This window comes from Abramis brama, assembly GCF_963993115.1.
Source record: "Abramis brama genome assembly, chromosome: 18".
In the NCBI taxonomy this organism is placed as follows: Eukaryota; Metazoa; Chordata; class Actinopteri; order Cypriniformes; family Leuciscidae; genus Abramis; species Abramis brama.
In genome coordinates, this window is record NC_139980.1 from 12,658,552 (window position 1) to 12,676,837 (window position 18,286).

Sequence of the window (18,286 nt, forward strand, 5' to 3'; positions counted from 1 at the left end):
CTTTGTTGTAATAAAGCCTGAACACCACCTCGCACCCCACTCATCACTGATGCTCCATCATAACACTGGCTAAATATATTATCAGCACTGTATCCTGTTTCAGACAAGTGTTGTAATATTTCAGTAGTGATGTAATCAGCATCAAGCTGCTGGAGTTCTAACAAGCCAATGAGATGTTCCTCTGGTACACCATTGCACACAAAACGAATTATAATGGACAAATTTTCAGTGTTGCACCGATCCCTTGTGCCATCACTTTTCAAACAGAATGCAGCTGAATCAGCAGTGTCGTATTTCTGTTTTATTTTTTTCAGAACCATGGATGCCAAAATTTCAATCACTTCATTCTGGATGGTTTTGGAAGTGTACTTTGCATTTTGTGGGATACCAGATGTAATGTCAGCCAGGTATTTATCTTTTTCCAACGTGTATTTAAACAACTTGGCAAAAAGCCCCGCAGCTATGCAATCTTCCTCACTGTCACATGTTTCACTATCCCCGCGTAGTGGAAGCTCATTGACTGCTAAAAACTTCACAACACCTGCCATGCTTTTTATGTAATAACGATTATTTTCTATCTGTTGGGGGCCGAGCAAACATGCTACGGTCTCCCCCGACACCGATCGGCGGCAAAACTCTGTCCATGAGGTCGAGGCTTGTAAATGAGCTTGGCTGCACGCATGTTTTTGAAGACCGCGATCACGTTCTAATGCTGCTTTCCAGTTTCGAAAACCTGTTGAAACGAACGTGTCCTTTTCAGAGAAAGCAACACCGAACACTCGACACAGAAAACAAAAGCATGCATCGCGATCTACAGAATATTCAAGCCACGGCCGTGACTGATACCAAGCGGCCGAAAAACATCTCTCTCTCCCTCTAAAAAGAGTTCGGGGGTATGATTTCAGAACCGGCTGGTAAGGATTCGCCCTGTTTAAATAATTTGGGACAGAATTGCTGCATTTTTAAGTGGGTGTATTTGTGCTTTTGACACCATCGGAAGCTGCTGATGAACTCGACTCATCCATTTCTCCGACCTCATTGCCGCGAATGGATGAGGAGGTGGTAGCTGTGTCCTGGAGAGCTACAGTGGTTTTCTTTTGTCCTTTCGGAACAAGAAATCTGTACATGTTTTATTTTATTAGGCTACTATAGTGTGGTAATCATGCTCACTAACAGTTCTAATAAAAAAAAAAATTGTCTGTTACTGTCGTTTATTGCTTTATAATTCAGCACGTCCGTTTACCTCAAAGGTTGTGAAGTGAATGAGCTAAGTCTGTCTGTCTCAGAGGGAAAAAAAGAGGGGGTTGGGCAGAAATTAGAAAATAACGTATCTCGAGCTGAATTGAATATCGCACCAATTTTGTGATTGGCTGTTATGTGGTGTGGGGCCAGGGTGGGCCAAGCCTCTGATTGGGTGGGCCAGGCCCACCCTGGCCCCCCCGTGGAGCCGGGCCTGGTGCGGTGAGTATTTTTTCCCGTACCCATGTTTACAGAGCTTTCACACTGCACGCGGATGCAGTCCGTCGATGATCGATCCGTTCCAGTTGCGGTGCGTATACAGCAGTGCAGCGATCGTTTCCGCACCGAGTCTACTTTTGCCGTTTATATACTGTCTATGATTTCTGCTGTGCTGCAAACGCTGAATTAAAGTGACAGACAGCGCATGTTTCGTGGTCAAAATGAACACAGATTGACCTTAAAATGTAGTCATTTCACCATAAGTGCGATTAATTAAATAAAATGTAGTAATCTCACCATAAATTTATTTAATTAAATACTACTTTTTTCACTTTAAGACCGGGGTAAAGCAAGGAAAACTACAATTTACCTCAACAAGGCGACATAATGACATTCGTGGAGGTGGAAAAACAAGTTCTTTGTGACATGCAAGATTTATTGTATTAAAATTTAAATGCAAAAGATTTTAATATAAATACATGGTTAAATATTTTACCACTTGCTTGAGCAACTTAATATTGATGATGTTAATGAAGTTTTCATAACAATTACAGTGGGACCAGATTAACCATGTGGGGATACAGGTAGTAATCCATCCATATGGCTAAACTGGCCCTATCATATAACATACATAACAATAATAGTAATGGTAATAATATGATTGATATAACAGGAAAAAAAAATCTGCAAAGATCACCAATACTTACCAATTGCTGTTTGAGGGTGTTTTAAAGGAGGGCTGCTTTCTGAGGCATTGAATGAAACAAAAATGCATCACAATATTCAATATACACAAAAAATCTGCAAACTTATGAATAACAATCAGTGCAAGTTTTTAAGAGCACTGGAATTAGAGAAGGCAATAAAATTAGATTTTATAAATGTAATAGTTTTTAAATAAGTTAACCAGGTTATTTGTAAATGAGGCCTGTATCTCTATTTCACAGACTTTTATCCAAAATGACTTTGACAAATTAGGAAAATACAAGCAATTTTCAAACATTACATAGGCCTATGTGTAAAATCATCCTTAGCAGACACAAATGCATTCAAGTAAGTGCCTTGGTGTGGTGGTAATATTTTTAAAAGCCAGTCCTACCAGTCGTCTTTGGAAGAGCTGTAGTGGCTGCGGTGGTGTTGCAACCTGAAAGATATAATGTACCCACAAATGCAAAAAAAAATATCTCTCAACATACTGCAGAAAATAAAATTGGCCTTTTTCAGTTCATTGAGTAATTCCCTGTAATCTTTAAACAAAAAAATGCATCACAATATTCAATATACACAAAAAATCTGCAAACTTATGAATAACAAACAGTGCAAGTTTTAAAGAGCACTGGAATTAGAGAAGGCAATAAAATTAGATTTTAAATTTTAGATTTTATAAATGTAATAGTTTTAAAATAAGTTGACCATGTTATTTGTAAATGTAATCTTTATTATTATTATTATTGTTGATGTTTTTTTTGTTGTTATTATGGTGCACAAAATCTTACCAGTTGTCACTGGAAGGTCTGGGATGGAGGCTGGAGATGTGTTGCTTCCTGGAACATAAAGTCTCAAATATTATGTATGTGTAAAAAAAAAAAAATTTGATAATGCTACTAATAATAATATTAATAATTACCAGAAAGAATTTTGGCTACTAAACATGTTTGAAGCTCAGCATTTAATTTCCTCAGTTCCTTCCCTTCAGCAATAGCTTCTTGATATTTCCGAGTTAGAGATTTGTATCGGTTCTCAAGCTCATCAAATTTTGATTTTGGAATTAGTTCATCCTCACTCTCACTTGTTGTTATCTCATCATCTACAATATTTTTTCCTCTTTTAGGTGTAGAATGAGGAGGAAATAGTGGTTGCTTCCTTTTCAAGGCTTATCTCTTTTTTAAAATATTAAAATACTTACAGCATTATCCTTAGCTTCCTTCCTTTCTGACGTTTTGTTCTCTGGTGGACTTTTATCAAGCAGCTTTAGCACTCGAATCCTTTTCCCAGTTGCCAGCACATTTTCAATTTCCTCACAATGGAAAATTGGAATAGCTTTCTTCTTACTAAGTACTTGTTTATTTTCAGTCTAGAATTACACTAATGAAAACATCCATTTTTACTAGTTTGATTCATAAATTAAAATTACCTTTTTTTCTTTTACTTTAATATCTAATTTATTGGAATGGTCACCTGGTATTATACTGGCAGAAAATAAAATTGAAAAAGCATTTAAATTAACTAATTTGATATCAAATCATATTGTTTAAACAATTAGGATCTTAAAAAATGAATACATTAGGTTATTAAGATACAATGAGCTAGGTAACAACTAGCAGCTACAGGTTAACCTTATGTTATTAATAGCAGCGCTTTTCATTAAGTTATCTGGTTCACAGATGTCACAAAAACGTCCTCAGTTTTGTAAGCTGTTTATTAAGCATATTTATAGACATAGTACTGTAAATTGAAAGATTTAGGCCTACCTTTCATCAACAGAATCTGTCCTTTTATGAAGCGTCCTTTCTGCAGGATCCAGTAAGTGTGAGACGAGAAATCCGTCGTATTTTTTGGGTCAAAGTGTTTAATGTCTTTAACATTAACAACGTCTTTAACTCCATCGTCTAAATAATGTACATATGCGAACATTTTGTATTAAAAACGCAGATATCTGAAGCCTTCTCCGTGTCTGATAGAAGCCGATTCGAAAAGTTACCGTTAAACACGTGACGTGCATATGCGCGCGACACTTTGTGGTTCGCGCCACTTTGTGGCTCACGCAGTAGTTGCCCATGGATACGCGCAGTAGTTGCGCATGGATACACACATTCAGGGTTTTTTTTTCAAGTGAATTAAAGCTCCACCAATGTAAGTGACAAAAACAATCTGTTACTCTTATATTCCTCCCAAATTTTTCTAATTGTATTTAATTAACTTTTATTAATTAATATTTTTTGACAAATTTAGTTGACCGTTAGATGGCGCGCAGCTATTTCTGACAGATACTAGAGGTCCACAAAGGCTATGATTCTCACTATTTACAGAGACTCATGGTGGTGAGTGAAAAGTCTACTAGCTATTCTGTTTAATATTGTAGGATATCAAATAAATAAAAATAACAATTTGTTCAGCACAAATATGGTAGGCCTATGTATGTCTCGTTGCAACCTTAACGTTACATTGTTTAACAGAGTTTAAGAACCAGACAACAACAGAGGGACTAAAATGAAGAGGTATAAGCAGTACCTGGAGCCAGATACTACTTATCTGTTGCCAAGGACAACAAGATTTAGATCAAACACTTATAGCTCCCACAATGACGCACCTGGACCATCTAACAATGAGCACCCTGAACTAGAGGACAGAAATAGTGTAAATGGCACTGAAGTACATAATGAGGAAGAAAGTGAGACAAACGAAGCAAGCGATGGAGAAGCAATGGAATTGGAGGAAGGAAACTGTGTAGATGGTGACAGTGAAACGGCAAGTGATGGGGAAGTCACTGAAGCCGATGAAAGTGATGAAGGCAGTGATGTTGAGGAACATGATGGAGAAGAAAGACAGTCATTTGCACATGATACTGGTCCAAAATTTGATGAAAATCTAAATGTCCCAGTATGCAGATTTCTCTCAATTACAAAGGCTGAACTCCTCCTGCTGCTCATAACATTCACACTAAGGCACAATTTATCATTTGCTGCACTGCTTGACCTTTTGAAACTGATTAATTTTGTTTTCTCTAAAACAGTACTGCCAGCCAGTAAGCACATGCTTAGTAAGGTGTTCACACACTTCAGTCAGAGAACAGAACTTCATTTCCTTTGTACATTCTGTCAGTCATATCTTGCAAGTCATAAAAACAATAATCAGAGGAAACACTATGTGTGTTCACACTGTAACAAGACAAACAGTACCCAAGATCTGAAAAGCCAGAGTTACTTTGTAACTTTACCAGTTGATTTACAGGTTAAGTCATTCCTTGAAAATGACAACTTCAGAAATTCACTCAATTTGAGATTTACAAGAGCAACATCAGAGAATGTACTCAGGGACATTTATGATGGCGATATGTACAAAGAGCTCTCGCGCCCAGGTGGAATTCTGCACAATAAGGATAACCTTTCATATGTGTTCAATTCAGACGGAAGTCCCTTGTACAAAGCCTCAGGTACATCAATCTGGCCAATACAGCTGGCTATAAATGAAATTCCACCTGCCGAACGTAGAAAAAAACATGATACTTGCTGGTTTGTGGCATGGGAAAGGGGAACCAAGGATGGATATATTTCTTGACAAATTTGTAGAGCACGCAAAAAAATTGGTTGTAGATGGGGTAATGTGGTGGAACAAAATCACAAATTCATGGATAAAAAGTAAACTGGTAGGGTTATGCTGTTGTGTGGACTCTGTTGCTAGACCCTTGATGCAAAACCTCACTCAGTTTAATGGCTACTATGGTTGTGGGTTCTGTTACCATCCAGGAAAATATATCTGCGGAGCAGTCAGGTACCCTGTTAGTGAAGAGCAACATGCTGACAGAAATGCATCAGAAATGATCCATGACATGGAGGAGGCTGTTAGAGGTGGACATCCTATCAGAGGGGTTAAGGGCCTATCACCATTGGTCAATTTACCATATTTTGATGTGGTTCATGGATTTGTGCCAGATTATATGCATTGTGTTTTACTTGGTGTGACTAAACAATTGTCAAAGTTGTGGCTGGAGGAATATGGTAGCGAGTTCTACATTGGCTCTCCGGACAATCAACGTGTTATAAATGGACGCTTGTCTAAAATAAAACCCCCTCAGTATATTCGCAGACTCCCCAGGGATCTCAGTGAAAGAAAGTACTGGAAGGCTGCTGAGTGGAGAGCTTAGCTTCTTTTTTATGCATTGCCTTGCTTGAAAGATATTCTCCCATCAAAATATCTTTGCCATTTTGCGCTATTAGTGCAAGCTGTATACCTGCTTCTGAGTGACAGCATTTCAAAAGATGATGTAAATGCAGCAGACCTACTACTCCTTGAGTTTGCATTTCGCTTTCAGATGCTGTATGGAGAAAAGTCTTTGACATTTAATGTCCTTACTACATCATTTGTCAGCGAGTGTGAAAAATTGGGGACCTCTTTGGGCGCATTCAGCCTTTAATTTTGAAAATGGCAATGGAAAGCTTGTAAGACTTGTTAAAAATGCCAGGGAAGCACCACTTCAAATTGTTAACAAGTTTATAATGAGTAAAACTCTTCCCATGTACAGACACAATCAGCGAGAGCGTACTCGAGTTTTGTAAAGATGTGACTGAAACAAACAGACTTAAGCATTCTGACTCAGTTGGTGATGTCTGTTTACTTGGCTCTGCTGCAGTTTTGACACTCAGTTTTGAGGAGGAAGTTGCTGTGAGGCAAATTGTTCAAAACATGCCTATTGGTATAGAGTGTAACGTTTACTGCCGACTAATAGTGAACACTGAGGTCATTCACTCCACAGATTACCTAAAACCAGTCAGGTCAAATGACAATGTAGTGGTCTTGAAGGATGGAACATTTGGCATTGTCAGCAAGATCTTAACTTTGAAAATTGAAGAGTCAGAGAGATGCATTGTGCTGATAAAAGAAATATGTCCTGTTGATGTGCCCCTTTTGCAGAATGGAAGATCAAGGGTTTTTCTTCCTCACATTTTAGTATGCTCTTCTAATTTTGGTCAGTTACGGGCAGTTTCACCAACCGAAAGTGAACAAATGCTTGCACATTAACTTCACCAACGAAAAATACATCTGCATGTTTCCAAACACTATTGAAAGGGACATTTAATCTAATTGAAAATATAAATAAGATGCTCTATAACAGCACCACAATATTACTGTAAGAAGTTAGCTTACACATATGATAATGTGTCACATGTGTTATGACATTTTTTAAACAGTAAAACTTTACTAAACAGTAGCTAGGTGCAAAAACAATTATTTTAAATAATTATAGTATGTTAGCATTTTATTTCAACTACAGTATTTTATTGCATTTTACCTATGGTATTTAGCATTTAAAGGTGCATATACTCTGTATTTTTTGTCTTAACTATGTATGAATTATATTTTTTAAATATCTGTTTACCTATTTAACTTAATATTTAAAATGGCATATTTACGCTGTATTGCTTTGCTTTGTATTCTTACCTAGTATGAATTATAATTATTTTTTACATTTGTTTCATTTTATGTTTAATTTTTTTAATATCTGTTTACATATTTAACTTAGTATTAAAAATTGCATATTCACTAGGCATTTGATCTGTATTTATTTTCATCTTACTTGTGTATGAAGTATGATCATTTTTCATCATTCAACTGTTTCATTGTCTTTAATATAGCAATTTCACAAATTAGTCAAAGCATATTTTACATTAAATGTACAGTGGCGAGAGCTCAACGCGCTGCAACTGAATTAGAAAAACACCAGAAAATTAAGAAAACTTCTTCATCAGTTTGACAACACACTGCAAATACTCACATTTCATAGACGTATTACAGATGAGCAAACACTAACTAAAAAATACTCCCAGATGTAACACGCACATCAAATAGACATTACAGAGATACGTGTGCTATCAGAAATGGTTCCACCAGCTCATCCAGGTCCCCACCAGCTTAGCCAAACTGGTCCACCAGCTCATATGGTCCCTACCAGCCGGTCCAAGCTGGTCCACCAGCTCATCCAGGTCCCCACCAGCTGGTCCAAGCTGGTCCACCAGCTCATCTAGGTCCCCACCAGCTGGTCCAAGCTGGTCCACCAGCTCATCCAGGTCCCCACCAGCTGGTCCAAGCTGGTCCACCAGCTCATCCAGGTCCCCACCAGCATGGACCAGCTAATGACCAGCTTGGACCAGCTAATGACCAGCTTGGACCAGCTAATGACCAGCATGGACCAGCTAATGACCAGCTTGGACCAGCTAATGACCAGCTTGGACCAGCTAATGACCAGCTTGGACCAGCTTGGACCAGCTACCAGCTTGAGCTGGTATTAGCTGGATTCTCCAGTAGGGCGTTTAGCGCATACGGATCAACACCATTTCTGACTGAAATTTTCGCATTGTACCTCTCTCTGTCTTGTGTTAATAGAGTGTCTTTATAATCTCTGTCACTTTGTCTCTTCATGATTTTCGTAACATTATAAATAGGAAGAAATCTTCGAAATTTGCTTGTAAAACTTTGTAAACACAGCAGCTTATGCCCTCAAAGATGGCGTCTCCGGGGAGGTCACGTGACATTAATTGGCCTGTGGGAACTATGTATTCAAAGTTCACATCTAGCCAAGTCCAGTTCAAATCCCCGGATGTGTTCTTGATCCGCCCCTTTTACCGAGGATGCACGGGATGCACCGAGAGGTGACTTGTGCGAACTTGAGACAGCCAGGTATCCCAGAATGCATCTCACACCAACCAACAAGCGTCAATAGCAGAGGAGAAACCCCGTGTAATTTAAAAATACTGCTGTAATTGTGTCACAAAATGTAGTTTTAAGAGTATTTCAGGCGAGAATGTAGTTGTTTAAAGATCAAATTTTTGGTTTATTTATAAAGATATTTGAAAATTTGATCTGACGTTTTCGGAGTTGTGAGAACCAGGCAATCGGACGCTCGGCGCTCATGTAGGCCTACCCTGCTGAGAACAGCCTTTCCTCGGCTAGTGCTGCTGACTTGCCCCTGGCTGGGATGTCTCTAGTGGTTTAACATGAGATATAAATCGTCTTGTGTATATCTAACGGGCGATTTATTTATTTATTTATTTTATTTGTCTCATTAATCTATAATTTGTTCCCTGGTAAAACGTTAAGCTGAGGGCAAAGTGAAGTTTCATAGCTTTATTTAGTCTATTTAACTTTAACGTTGTAGCCTAGAGAGCTGACTTTTGTTTGACTGAATCGTTTGCTTTATTATTGTATAGCTTCTTATACCTTTTAGGCTACTTATACTTGATCATTAAAACTGACATTTAACAAAAAAAGGTTATGTCATTTTATTTTATATATTTAAAACATATAAAATATTTTATTATAGCCTACATGTTGCCTACATTCTCTTCACTGTATGTACATATATAATAAAATAAAATGACACAACCCTCTTTTTGCTAAATGTTAGTTTTAATGATCAGTATTATAATGTTTTTTATTCATCATTCATCAAGAGTCAGGGTTGTGCTTTATATTTCGTGTTGTTATAAATATGCAGTGAAGATAATCAATTGCGTTGCCTGAACCACATTTGTGTGGCCATTATGTTTAAGATTTTTTAAAATGAAAATGAAAAGAGGCAGAGTGGTGGTTTATAACATATTTTGTTTTATTTGTAGCCTAGATATACATAAAAAGATAACCGGAGTAGCCAGAGCGAGCTGAGTGACGCTATCAAGTACGCCGCTGTTCCATTTAAGAATCCCGTCCTCGGGAGTTCGTTCTCCTGAGTCGAACTTGTCAAGTCCGAACTACCAAGGACTCAAGTCCGAACTTTGCGTACTTGGTATTGAGAAACGGCTAGAGTTTTTTGGCACTCCCCTGTTCAAGGAACCAACCAGGTGGAGGAATGTTTATATAGCCTACTGATCTTCATTTAGCACAGACAGATTGCCAGCTCTGATATTCAATATTCATCCAGCATGTTGACAGACTCTCGCATTGGTTGACAGGAGACATGAGGAGGTGTGTCGACACGATCAATGGTTAAGTTACACAACATGGCACACATTAAAGGGTTAGTTCACCCAAAAATGAAAATTCTGTCAGTAATTACTCACCCTCATGTTGTTACAACCCCGTAAGACTTTCGTTCATCTTCAGGACACACACACAAAAAAAAGTATAAAAAGTATTCTCGTCGCTTGATAAACTTATGGTTGAGCCACTGTAACGTTAGTCACTTGGACTATTTTAAACATTGTCTTTAACAGTTACTAACTTTCTGGGCTGGCAAGTTTCAATTACAGAGAAGCCTGGAGGAGTGAGCCAGCTCTCAGATTTAATCAAAAATATCTTAATTTGTGTTCTGAAGATGAACGAAAGTCTTACGGGGTTGGAACAACATGAGGGCGAGTAATTACTGACAGAATTGACTACCTCTTTAACATCTCTGACTGTGCTCTGCCTCCACCAGACATATGAATTTCATTGCTCAGTTCTGGGAAACACACCCAGGGTTTCTTGAATTAGGTGTGCCAGAATACCTGAGAGAACGAGTGGGAGGAGCTTATGCTGTCATATGATGCCATGCAAATGAGTGTTATGTGATGTTTGCATGACTTTCTAGATTAAACATTGCTGTTAATAATCTAAAATAAAATGGATAGCTGGATGTTTACAGCAATAATAGGATGTAAAAGTTGGAAGGTTATACAGTGCAAACCCAACTTCCAAGAAACTGCCTGTACAAAAGTCTTACATCATGTGCCTAACGTGATTTATGCATGCATTTTGCGGAATAACAATGTTCAGGTTGTGCTGCTGTTCTGCGTGACTGAGCACATGATTATGACCCTCTTTTATAGCTATATGACAATTTATCTGTTCAATAAAATAACTTACCTGTTGAGCAATAAAAACTTTTCTCTTTTTACGGATATGACGAGACACACGGGCGAGTAACGTATGTACGCAATTTCCCGCGCAAACCATCCGGACATATTTTGGAAGAAGGATTGATGACTTATTTAAATTACATTATTTAAAATAAATGTACATAATGTACCGTTAAATAAATTTTACTTAGAATTAAAAGTGCCTTGTTATAAAATGTTTTATTGTTTATTAGAATTATTTATTTATAAAAAATGTTATAGACATTGTTACACAATTTGTCTCTTGGCTACATTTATCGAGCTCAGCCATTTAATTCTGTTACCCAAATTATTGTAAGACAAATGAAGAAAAAAAGATAAAATGAGATTTGAATCTACTTGTTCCTAAACTATCCAGTTTTACAGCTTAATATAGGCTACATCTTACAGCTTCAGTTTTACAGCTTAATATAAGCTACATTTACAACCCTGTAGCATAAATTTATATTATTATTTGAAAATAACTTATTTTTTTATTTAATTGTTTGATGTTTATTTAATGCATATTGCTGTCAAACCACTCAAATCATTCATATTTGTCTATATTAATTTTTTTTTATAACAATGGCTGCTATTATTATTATAACATTTTATTTACCTTAATACTATATAGGGCTACATTAGGTGACACCAACAAAAGTAACTTTATCAGTTATAACTATATCAGTTATCTTAAATGTAACAACTACATTTTCACTTTTTCCATTGGCTGGGCTTTGCATTTCCCCAGTTTGGTGGTCCAGTAGAGGTTATGTTTGTTTTAAGGCATACCTCATACCAGTGAGGATTCCAGACAATGTGATGTGTGACAACCTTACAACGTTATGAAATTATGGAAAGTTATGAAATTATGGAAATACGTATAAACATTTTGCAACATTGTTATTGAACAAAGGATTTATAATTATATCAGATACAGAAAGAAGTCAAATAAACCTGTTGCAACCACTTACAGTAAATGAATAGCCTACTTTTGTTACAACATTATTAGAAATTAAATCAGTGTAAGTGTAAACCTGTCTGTGGACATTACTTTGTCACACCATCGCTCACATTGTGCAACAGTGCAGACAAACAACATTATGTGTTCACATTTCACATGATCATATTTTATATGAGATACAATTTCATTTGGAAGAACTGCTGACAGTTAAAATGGTCCTCAACTGAAACTCGGCTAGAGCATAACTCTCATATTACAGACGGCAAAGTTCTTTGCCAAGCAACTCACCACAAAACGACACGATGCAATCTTCTTCTTTTTTTTACATTTTTGCAGTGTTCATGCCAGAGACAAAAAGAAAACTTAAAATAATCTTTTGACAGTCAGCATTGCCAAGTACTTACATAACCCTGTTTATCATATAACTACCACCCTATTATTGCCCCGCTTTATGAAAGAATGGTAAATCTTTTGTTACTGCATATACTGTACAGACATTACATAACTTGCTTTCAAAGTGTACACTTGCAATCTAAATAGAAAGGAGACTTAGTCTAAAGGCACTAAAATATTTATGTGGCACGACTCAATCAAAACATGCAAAGGCAACAGGCGCGGATAAGGAACATAACTCAAGTCAATGCATTATGTGCTAATCACCTTGATCAGAAGTGACAAGACATGCAATGTGGATGTGCATTAATGTACAGGTCTCGTCTTGGGCAGTCAGTATCGCTGCGAGAGACTGCCATCAAAAAGTTGGATCATATTTCCCACAAAGTTATAAATAAAATGTTTAATATGACTGGCAGGATAGTCAACCAAGTAATACTTAACAAGCACAGATGAACTCCAGGAAAATGAAAAAATGTATACACAACTCATGAAAGACAATGTTAAAGATAAAAAAGCTTTATTGACACAAGTTTTGTGATCATAAGAACAAAAAATGTGGATGCAAAGCTTAACTAAAAAATAATAATTTAATTTTGTTTCCCAGTCTCCCCTTCTATGGGATAATATATTCGCTGTGGGAAAACAATTATGGGCAAATGCAAGATATGAGAGAAATTGCATTTAACAAAAAGCAACTTTATGAAAGTGTGGAGCAAGACCGAAACTTGCAATTTACTTGTGAGCAGTCTGAATAAATAGATAGTGCACAAGAGAGGGAAAGCAACCAAGAGGGCTATGATAACATCATTTATCAAGACAACCCACACTTTCCCTGAGGACCTTCATTTGAGTCCCACCCTGTTAAATCCACAGAATCTTTGTCTGTTTATATTAGAATGGGCTGCAACTGCTTTTATTCCCATTACTCCGAACACAGCCATCAGCCTTTTTCCTCATATATTATGTTCTTCTTCAAAGGTAAAATTATTTATCTTAAATAGAACAAAAAAGAGAGAAAAGAAACTCAGAAAGAGAGTAGAATTTGGGAAGCTACGTTTTTGGAGCTGCAACATTCATTTTTGGATTTTCATGTCTGTTTGGTTTATTTTGCCTGGAGACATAATTGATCCTTTCTCACTAAATGCAAAGCACTTAAGGACACGTCGGGTTTAAACCCATTCCTTTTCCAACATTTAGCTTTTAAAATACCTTTGCGTCTCTGATGGTTTTCCCCTCTGACTAGAAAAGAGACCTGACCTCTTTGTATAATCTGCAATTACACATACATAGCCTGTGCTAGTCTATACAGATGACACAAAAGAGAACAGGAATATGACTATTTACAGACCATGGATCTCTCTTCTGCATCGCTATGAATCTTTATATGTACATATTTTCATTGTCCATGAGCAGACTCAGTTGGCCTGAGCGATGCGGGAGTCTGAGCCGATGAAGTTGAGCATCGTCTGGACCAACTCTGGCAGATCATAGTCGTGCTTCCAGCCCCAGTCATTGCGGGCGTTGGAGTCATCAAAGTTCATGGGCCAGCTGTCAGCTATGTAGACAAAAACAAGATCACACAATATTTTGCACCGTTTATTTTACAAAAATGTTTGATGATGCGTCTGAGGGTAGATTCATTGGCTCATACCTATAGCCTGTCGTACAGAGTCAATCTCATATGTGACCTGAAGGTCAGGAAGCTGTTTCTGGACCTCATTTGCGAGTTCCTCTGGAGTGAAGCTCATGGCGTTGATGTTGTAGGTGCGCATACTGAGCGTTTCCGTTGGCGCCTCCATCACCTCCAGCGTGGCCCGCAAACAGTCATCAATGTACATCATGGGAAGCCGTGTATCTGGCTTTAGGTTGCACTCAAACTTGCCATTCTTGACAGCGTCATGGAAAATCTGCACGGCATAGTCTGGAAAAGCCAAAAGAAACAGATTTTCATGACTCTTTGCTTTTTTTTTTTTTGGCCAGCAGTCGCAGCTAGCTGTAACAGTAAAACAGTAACAGCTGTAAAACTACTTTTCAGGTTTTAACATGTGACTTTAGGCAGTAGGAGGTGTGGTTCAAATGGCTGACTGGCATTGGTGCAGGCTATCAGTATATCTAAAAATACTGTGAACAACACCCCCGTTCTGAGCATGTGCCCGTTGTATAACTTCAATTACAAACACGAGCAAGGTCATGTGGCAAACACACAGATGGAGCAGAGTGTACCGTACCTGTTGTGCCACCGCCGGGCTGCGAGTCTGCAGAGATGATACCGGGGTATCTCAGACAGCGGAAGTCGAGGCCATAGCGGTGGTGGTAGTACTGCAGAAAATAACATTCTGAGTGACGTAAGGCCCAGAACAGTACTGAAAATACTGAAATAAGGATGACCCGTGTCTTACCTCTCCCATAAGCTCCGCGTGGACTTTAGAGACGCCATATATGGTACGTGGTCTCTGCACACAGAGGTCAGGAGTGGGGTTTCGAGGTGAAGTTGGTCCAAAGGCACCAATGGTGCTGGGCACAAAGAGCCGAAGCCCGTGTTCTGCTGCAATGTCGAGGATGTTGTGTAGTCCTACAGAAAAAAAAAAGAAAAAAAAAGATTATTTACATTTTCTGCCCAAAAGGAAGCAAAAGTTAAGCTATTGTAATTATAAATGGGGGGGGGGAGAAGTATAAAGAATGTTAAATCTAACTGTATTGTCTAAATGACTATCAGCCACTAACAAAACATGGTAAGGCACTACATTGAGTTCAAGTTTTCTTAAGTCTTACCTGTGATGTTGACTGCTCGTGCCAGTGCCACATTAGATTCCCCGACAGCACTTAGAAGAGCACTGTAATGCACTAACCAGGTGATCCTGTTATTTACTACAATCTCTCGCAAGTTCTTGTAGTCCAGAATGTCAGAGTAGATAAAGGGTCCTGTGTGGAAGAGGTTGAGAACTGTTAATCGACACATCAGCACTTGCATGATCTGTTAAGCTCTATGCTTTGAGTATTGTTCATTTAAAAAGTTTAACGGACTGATAAGGGAAAAACTTTATTTATGTTAATAAACTATTAAAATAAATGCTAGGAATGCAAATCAATTCTCTAAGCTACTCATTATAAGAGATTGTACAGAACAGGGCATTAACACCACAATTAACTTAATGAGCATTTCTTTACTGATTTAAATTACCTTAACATGGAAATTATAAATGATCCCTTACAACTCTAAACTACATTTGGCAAACATCTAATAATTATAATAATAATTATAATAATAATAATAATAATAATAATAAGACAGAACCCACTAATAGAGTGCAAACACAATTACTTCTCTAGTCTAATTAAATTATAGATTAAGAAATCACAGCCTTTCATTTGAGATGAACAAAAGACGTACCACTGTGAAATACGTTGCTTGGTGGTTTCCTGATATCTGAGAGGATCACATTGTTTTTTCCAAATCGCTTCCTATGAAACAGGAATAATTGTTTTATATACGTTTTTTATGTAAATCTTAAAATTAAGTGTTACACTTACAAATACATCTATAATGCAAAACTGAACACATTTTTTCCATGTACTGTAACTCACATACCTTAAGAGTTTAGCAAGCCCAACCCCTAGTTGCCCGAGGCCACCTGACGGAGAGAAAAAAAAAAATTAATGATCAAATATTATGCAAAAAAAACAGTAGGGGAGTCAGGAACCACCTTTCTTAAAAATAAACTAAAACATGGAGATCAACATGTGAGAATTACACAAGTCCCAACTTTTTAAATAATTAAAAAAAAGCATTAATCTAGTCGTTTTCATACCTGTGATAAGAACTTTGGGGTGGTCCGTCTCAGAGAAGGACACAGAATGAAAGCTGGCATCAGATCCAGAGGTGACCTGACGCGGGGAAAAGCTGATGTTGCGTATCGCCACAGTCAGAGACTGACATCCACACGCAGGGGTCAGCAGGGCCTGCTTTGCCACCTTACTAAGGGCTCTGAAGACTGGCATACTCGGTTACCTGCAAAAACAAGAGAATAGACAGGCGTTGAGACGTCACATAACCAAATGAATGAGTATTAAAAGAATAGTTCACCCTAAAACGTGAACTGTCATCATTTGCTCACCATCGTGTCCTTCCAAACCTGAATGACTTTCTTTCTTCTGTGGAACAATGATTACAGCCTCAGTCACCATTCACTTTCAGTGCATTTTCCCCCCTCCATACAATGGAAGTGAAAGGTACCTGTCATTTTGCTAACTTTCTTGTTCCATAGAAGCAAGTCATTCAGGTTTGGTAGATACTGGACATCTAAATATAAAAGTGTGTGCTATATTTGTATTAACATTTCGGGTCAAACATCGAACATATGTTTCTTACTTCAGAGCTATTTCCAACTTAATCACATGAGGCTCAGAATAGCCGATTTACCCACGCAAAATACACCGGTATCCAAACAAAATTTAATGAACCCTAGTGTAATGCATCTCAAAGTTCATCCTTTTAAAAATTCATACAGTAAACTTGAGAAAACAGTACATTCCAGGATGTCATCGTCGAACTTCTTACCTTGCAAACGTGAAAAGAACTAAAGGAACGAAGAATGTAATTTGAGCGTATTTATGGGGCCCCGCCTTCGGCGGCAGCCAATCAGCACGCAAGACCTGTGCGCGAGCGCTGCTCTGGCACCACGCCGAGCACGGGGGACAAGATGCCAGCCGAACACATCCTTCAATTCAACCTCTAAAGACTTCATTGTGCCAAGTTCTGCCGAACAATATCATGACACACAATCCGAGCCTTATTATTAGCCGGTTTGATCTTGAACGGAAAGGTCAGTCAGCCTTCAGGGAATTTTAGATCAGTTTAGGTTGTAAAAGACTTGTTTAAACTGGCTTTTCCAGTCAACCGTGGAACGTAATTCTGGGTTGTCTTGTTACATGTTCACACTGTTAATACTTTATCCTGGGTTAGTAATAAATCCTTGGTAGACATGCTTAGAGATTGTAAACCCCGTTTTGAAGTTCTTGTTTGCATATGTATTAGGCTAATACAGCACGCGGCTCGTATTAATAAATTCTTGCCCATCTGTAACGTTACCCAAAAGTCGCCACGTAGACCCGCTCTGGTCTCTTTAAGTATTCACATATCATACAGCCAATATAAATATAATACGCTCACTTCATAACCCACTGTGCCCGTTTGCTGCCGCTCTTCGACATTTTTATCCGTTTCAATCAGACATGGAGACTAAACTCTGCGCGTGAATATTTCAAGAAATAAGCACTGAGGAAGATCATGATTGGTTGTCTGTTTCTAAACAACTCGCTGTTATCTAACACAGACTAGCGGCTCTGTGCGTGAAGAACGTGAGCAAACTCACGACGACGACACCCCATGAATGAACATCTTAAAATAACGAGCACATCAAGATTTGGATATTCTGTTTCACATGAACAACCACATTTTGTCAAACACTAAAGGGGAGTCTTGCAATGAGATGATGAATAAAGACATAGAGGACAATCACCTCTTGAGCTTCATTATAGGCCTACAATCACATATATTTGCAGAGATCTTTAAGACAAAGTAATTGGATTCAAAGGTAAAAGCGATTCAACAGATAGTGTAAAATAAACAATGGACTATAATGCATTTTATCTTTCTAGTCAAGGCCTTACGTATAAGGTTCTAATTTCAATCAATTTAAAAGCAAAACGCAATAGATTTCAGTAAATGAATTCACTCACCTATTGACAAATAAGATAAGATTTGGCAAAAAACGTGTATTTCTGGTCTACGCGAGCAGCTGTCTTTATTTGGTTTTCCGTCACTGACGCTTCTTTCAGTGTCTTCCAGTATTGCATCAGCCCACCGAGGAGGTTTTATATCCGCAGCACGAGAGGCTTT

General features: G+C 37.9%; 1 protein-coding gene and 1 long non-coding RNA gene across 2 annotated transcripts; both read right to left on the reverse strand.

The window, feature by feature from the left end:
• Positions 1–2,557: 2,557 nt before the first annotated feature.
• LOC311069176 lies at positions 2,558–3,314 on the reverse strand. Its single transcript, XR_014603488.1, has 3 exons — positions 3,086–3,314; positions 2,955–3,002; positions 2,558–2,602 (listed from the first exon to the last, which is right to left on the reverse strand). It is a non-coding gene; the product is annotated as an uncharacterized lncRNA (long non-coding RNA).
• A 9,566-nt stretch (positions 3,315–12,880) lies between these two features.
• tdh (L-threonine dehydrogenase) lies at positions 12,881–18,266 on the reverse strand. Its single transcript, XM_084090991.1, has 9 exons — positions 18,127–18,266; positions 16,197–16,396; positions 15,977–16,019; positions 15,779–15,849; positions 15,160–15,309; positions 14,787–14,959; positions 14,616–14,706; positions 14,039–14,308; positions 12,881–13,942 (listed from the first exon to the last, which is right to left on the reverse strand). The coding sequence occupies exons 2-9, from the start codon at positions 16,384–16,386 to the stop codon at positions 13,803–13,805; spliced, it is 1,128 nt and encodes a 375-aa protein (XP_083947117.1). The 5' UTR covers positions 16,387–16,396; positions 18,127–18,266; the 3' UTR covers positions 12,881–13,802.
• Between the last annotated feature and the right edge of the window lie 20 nt (positions 18,267–18,286).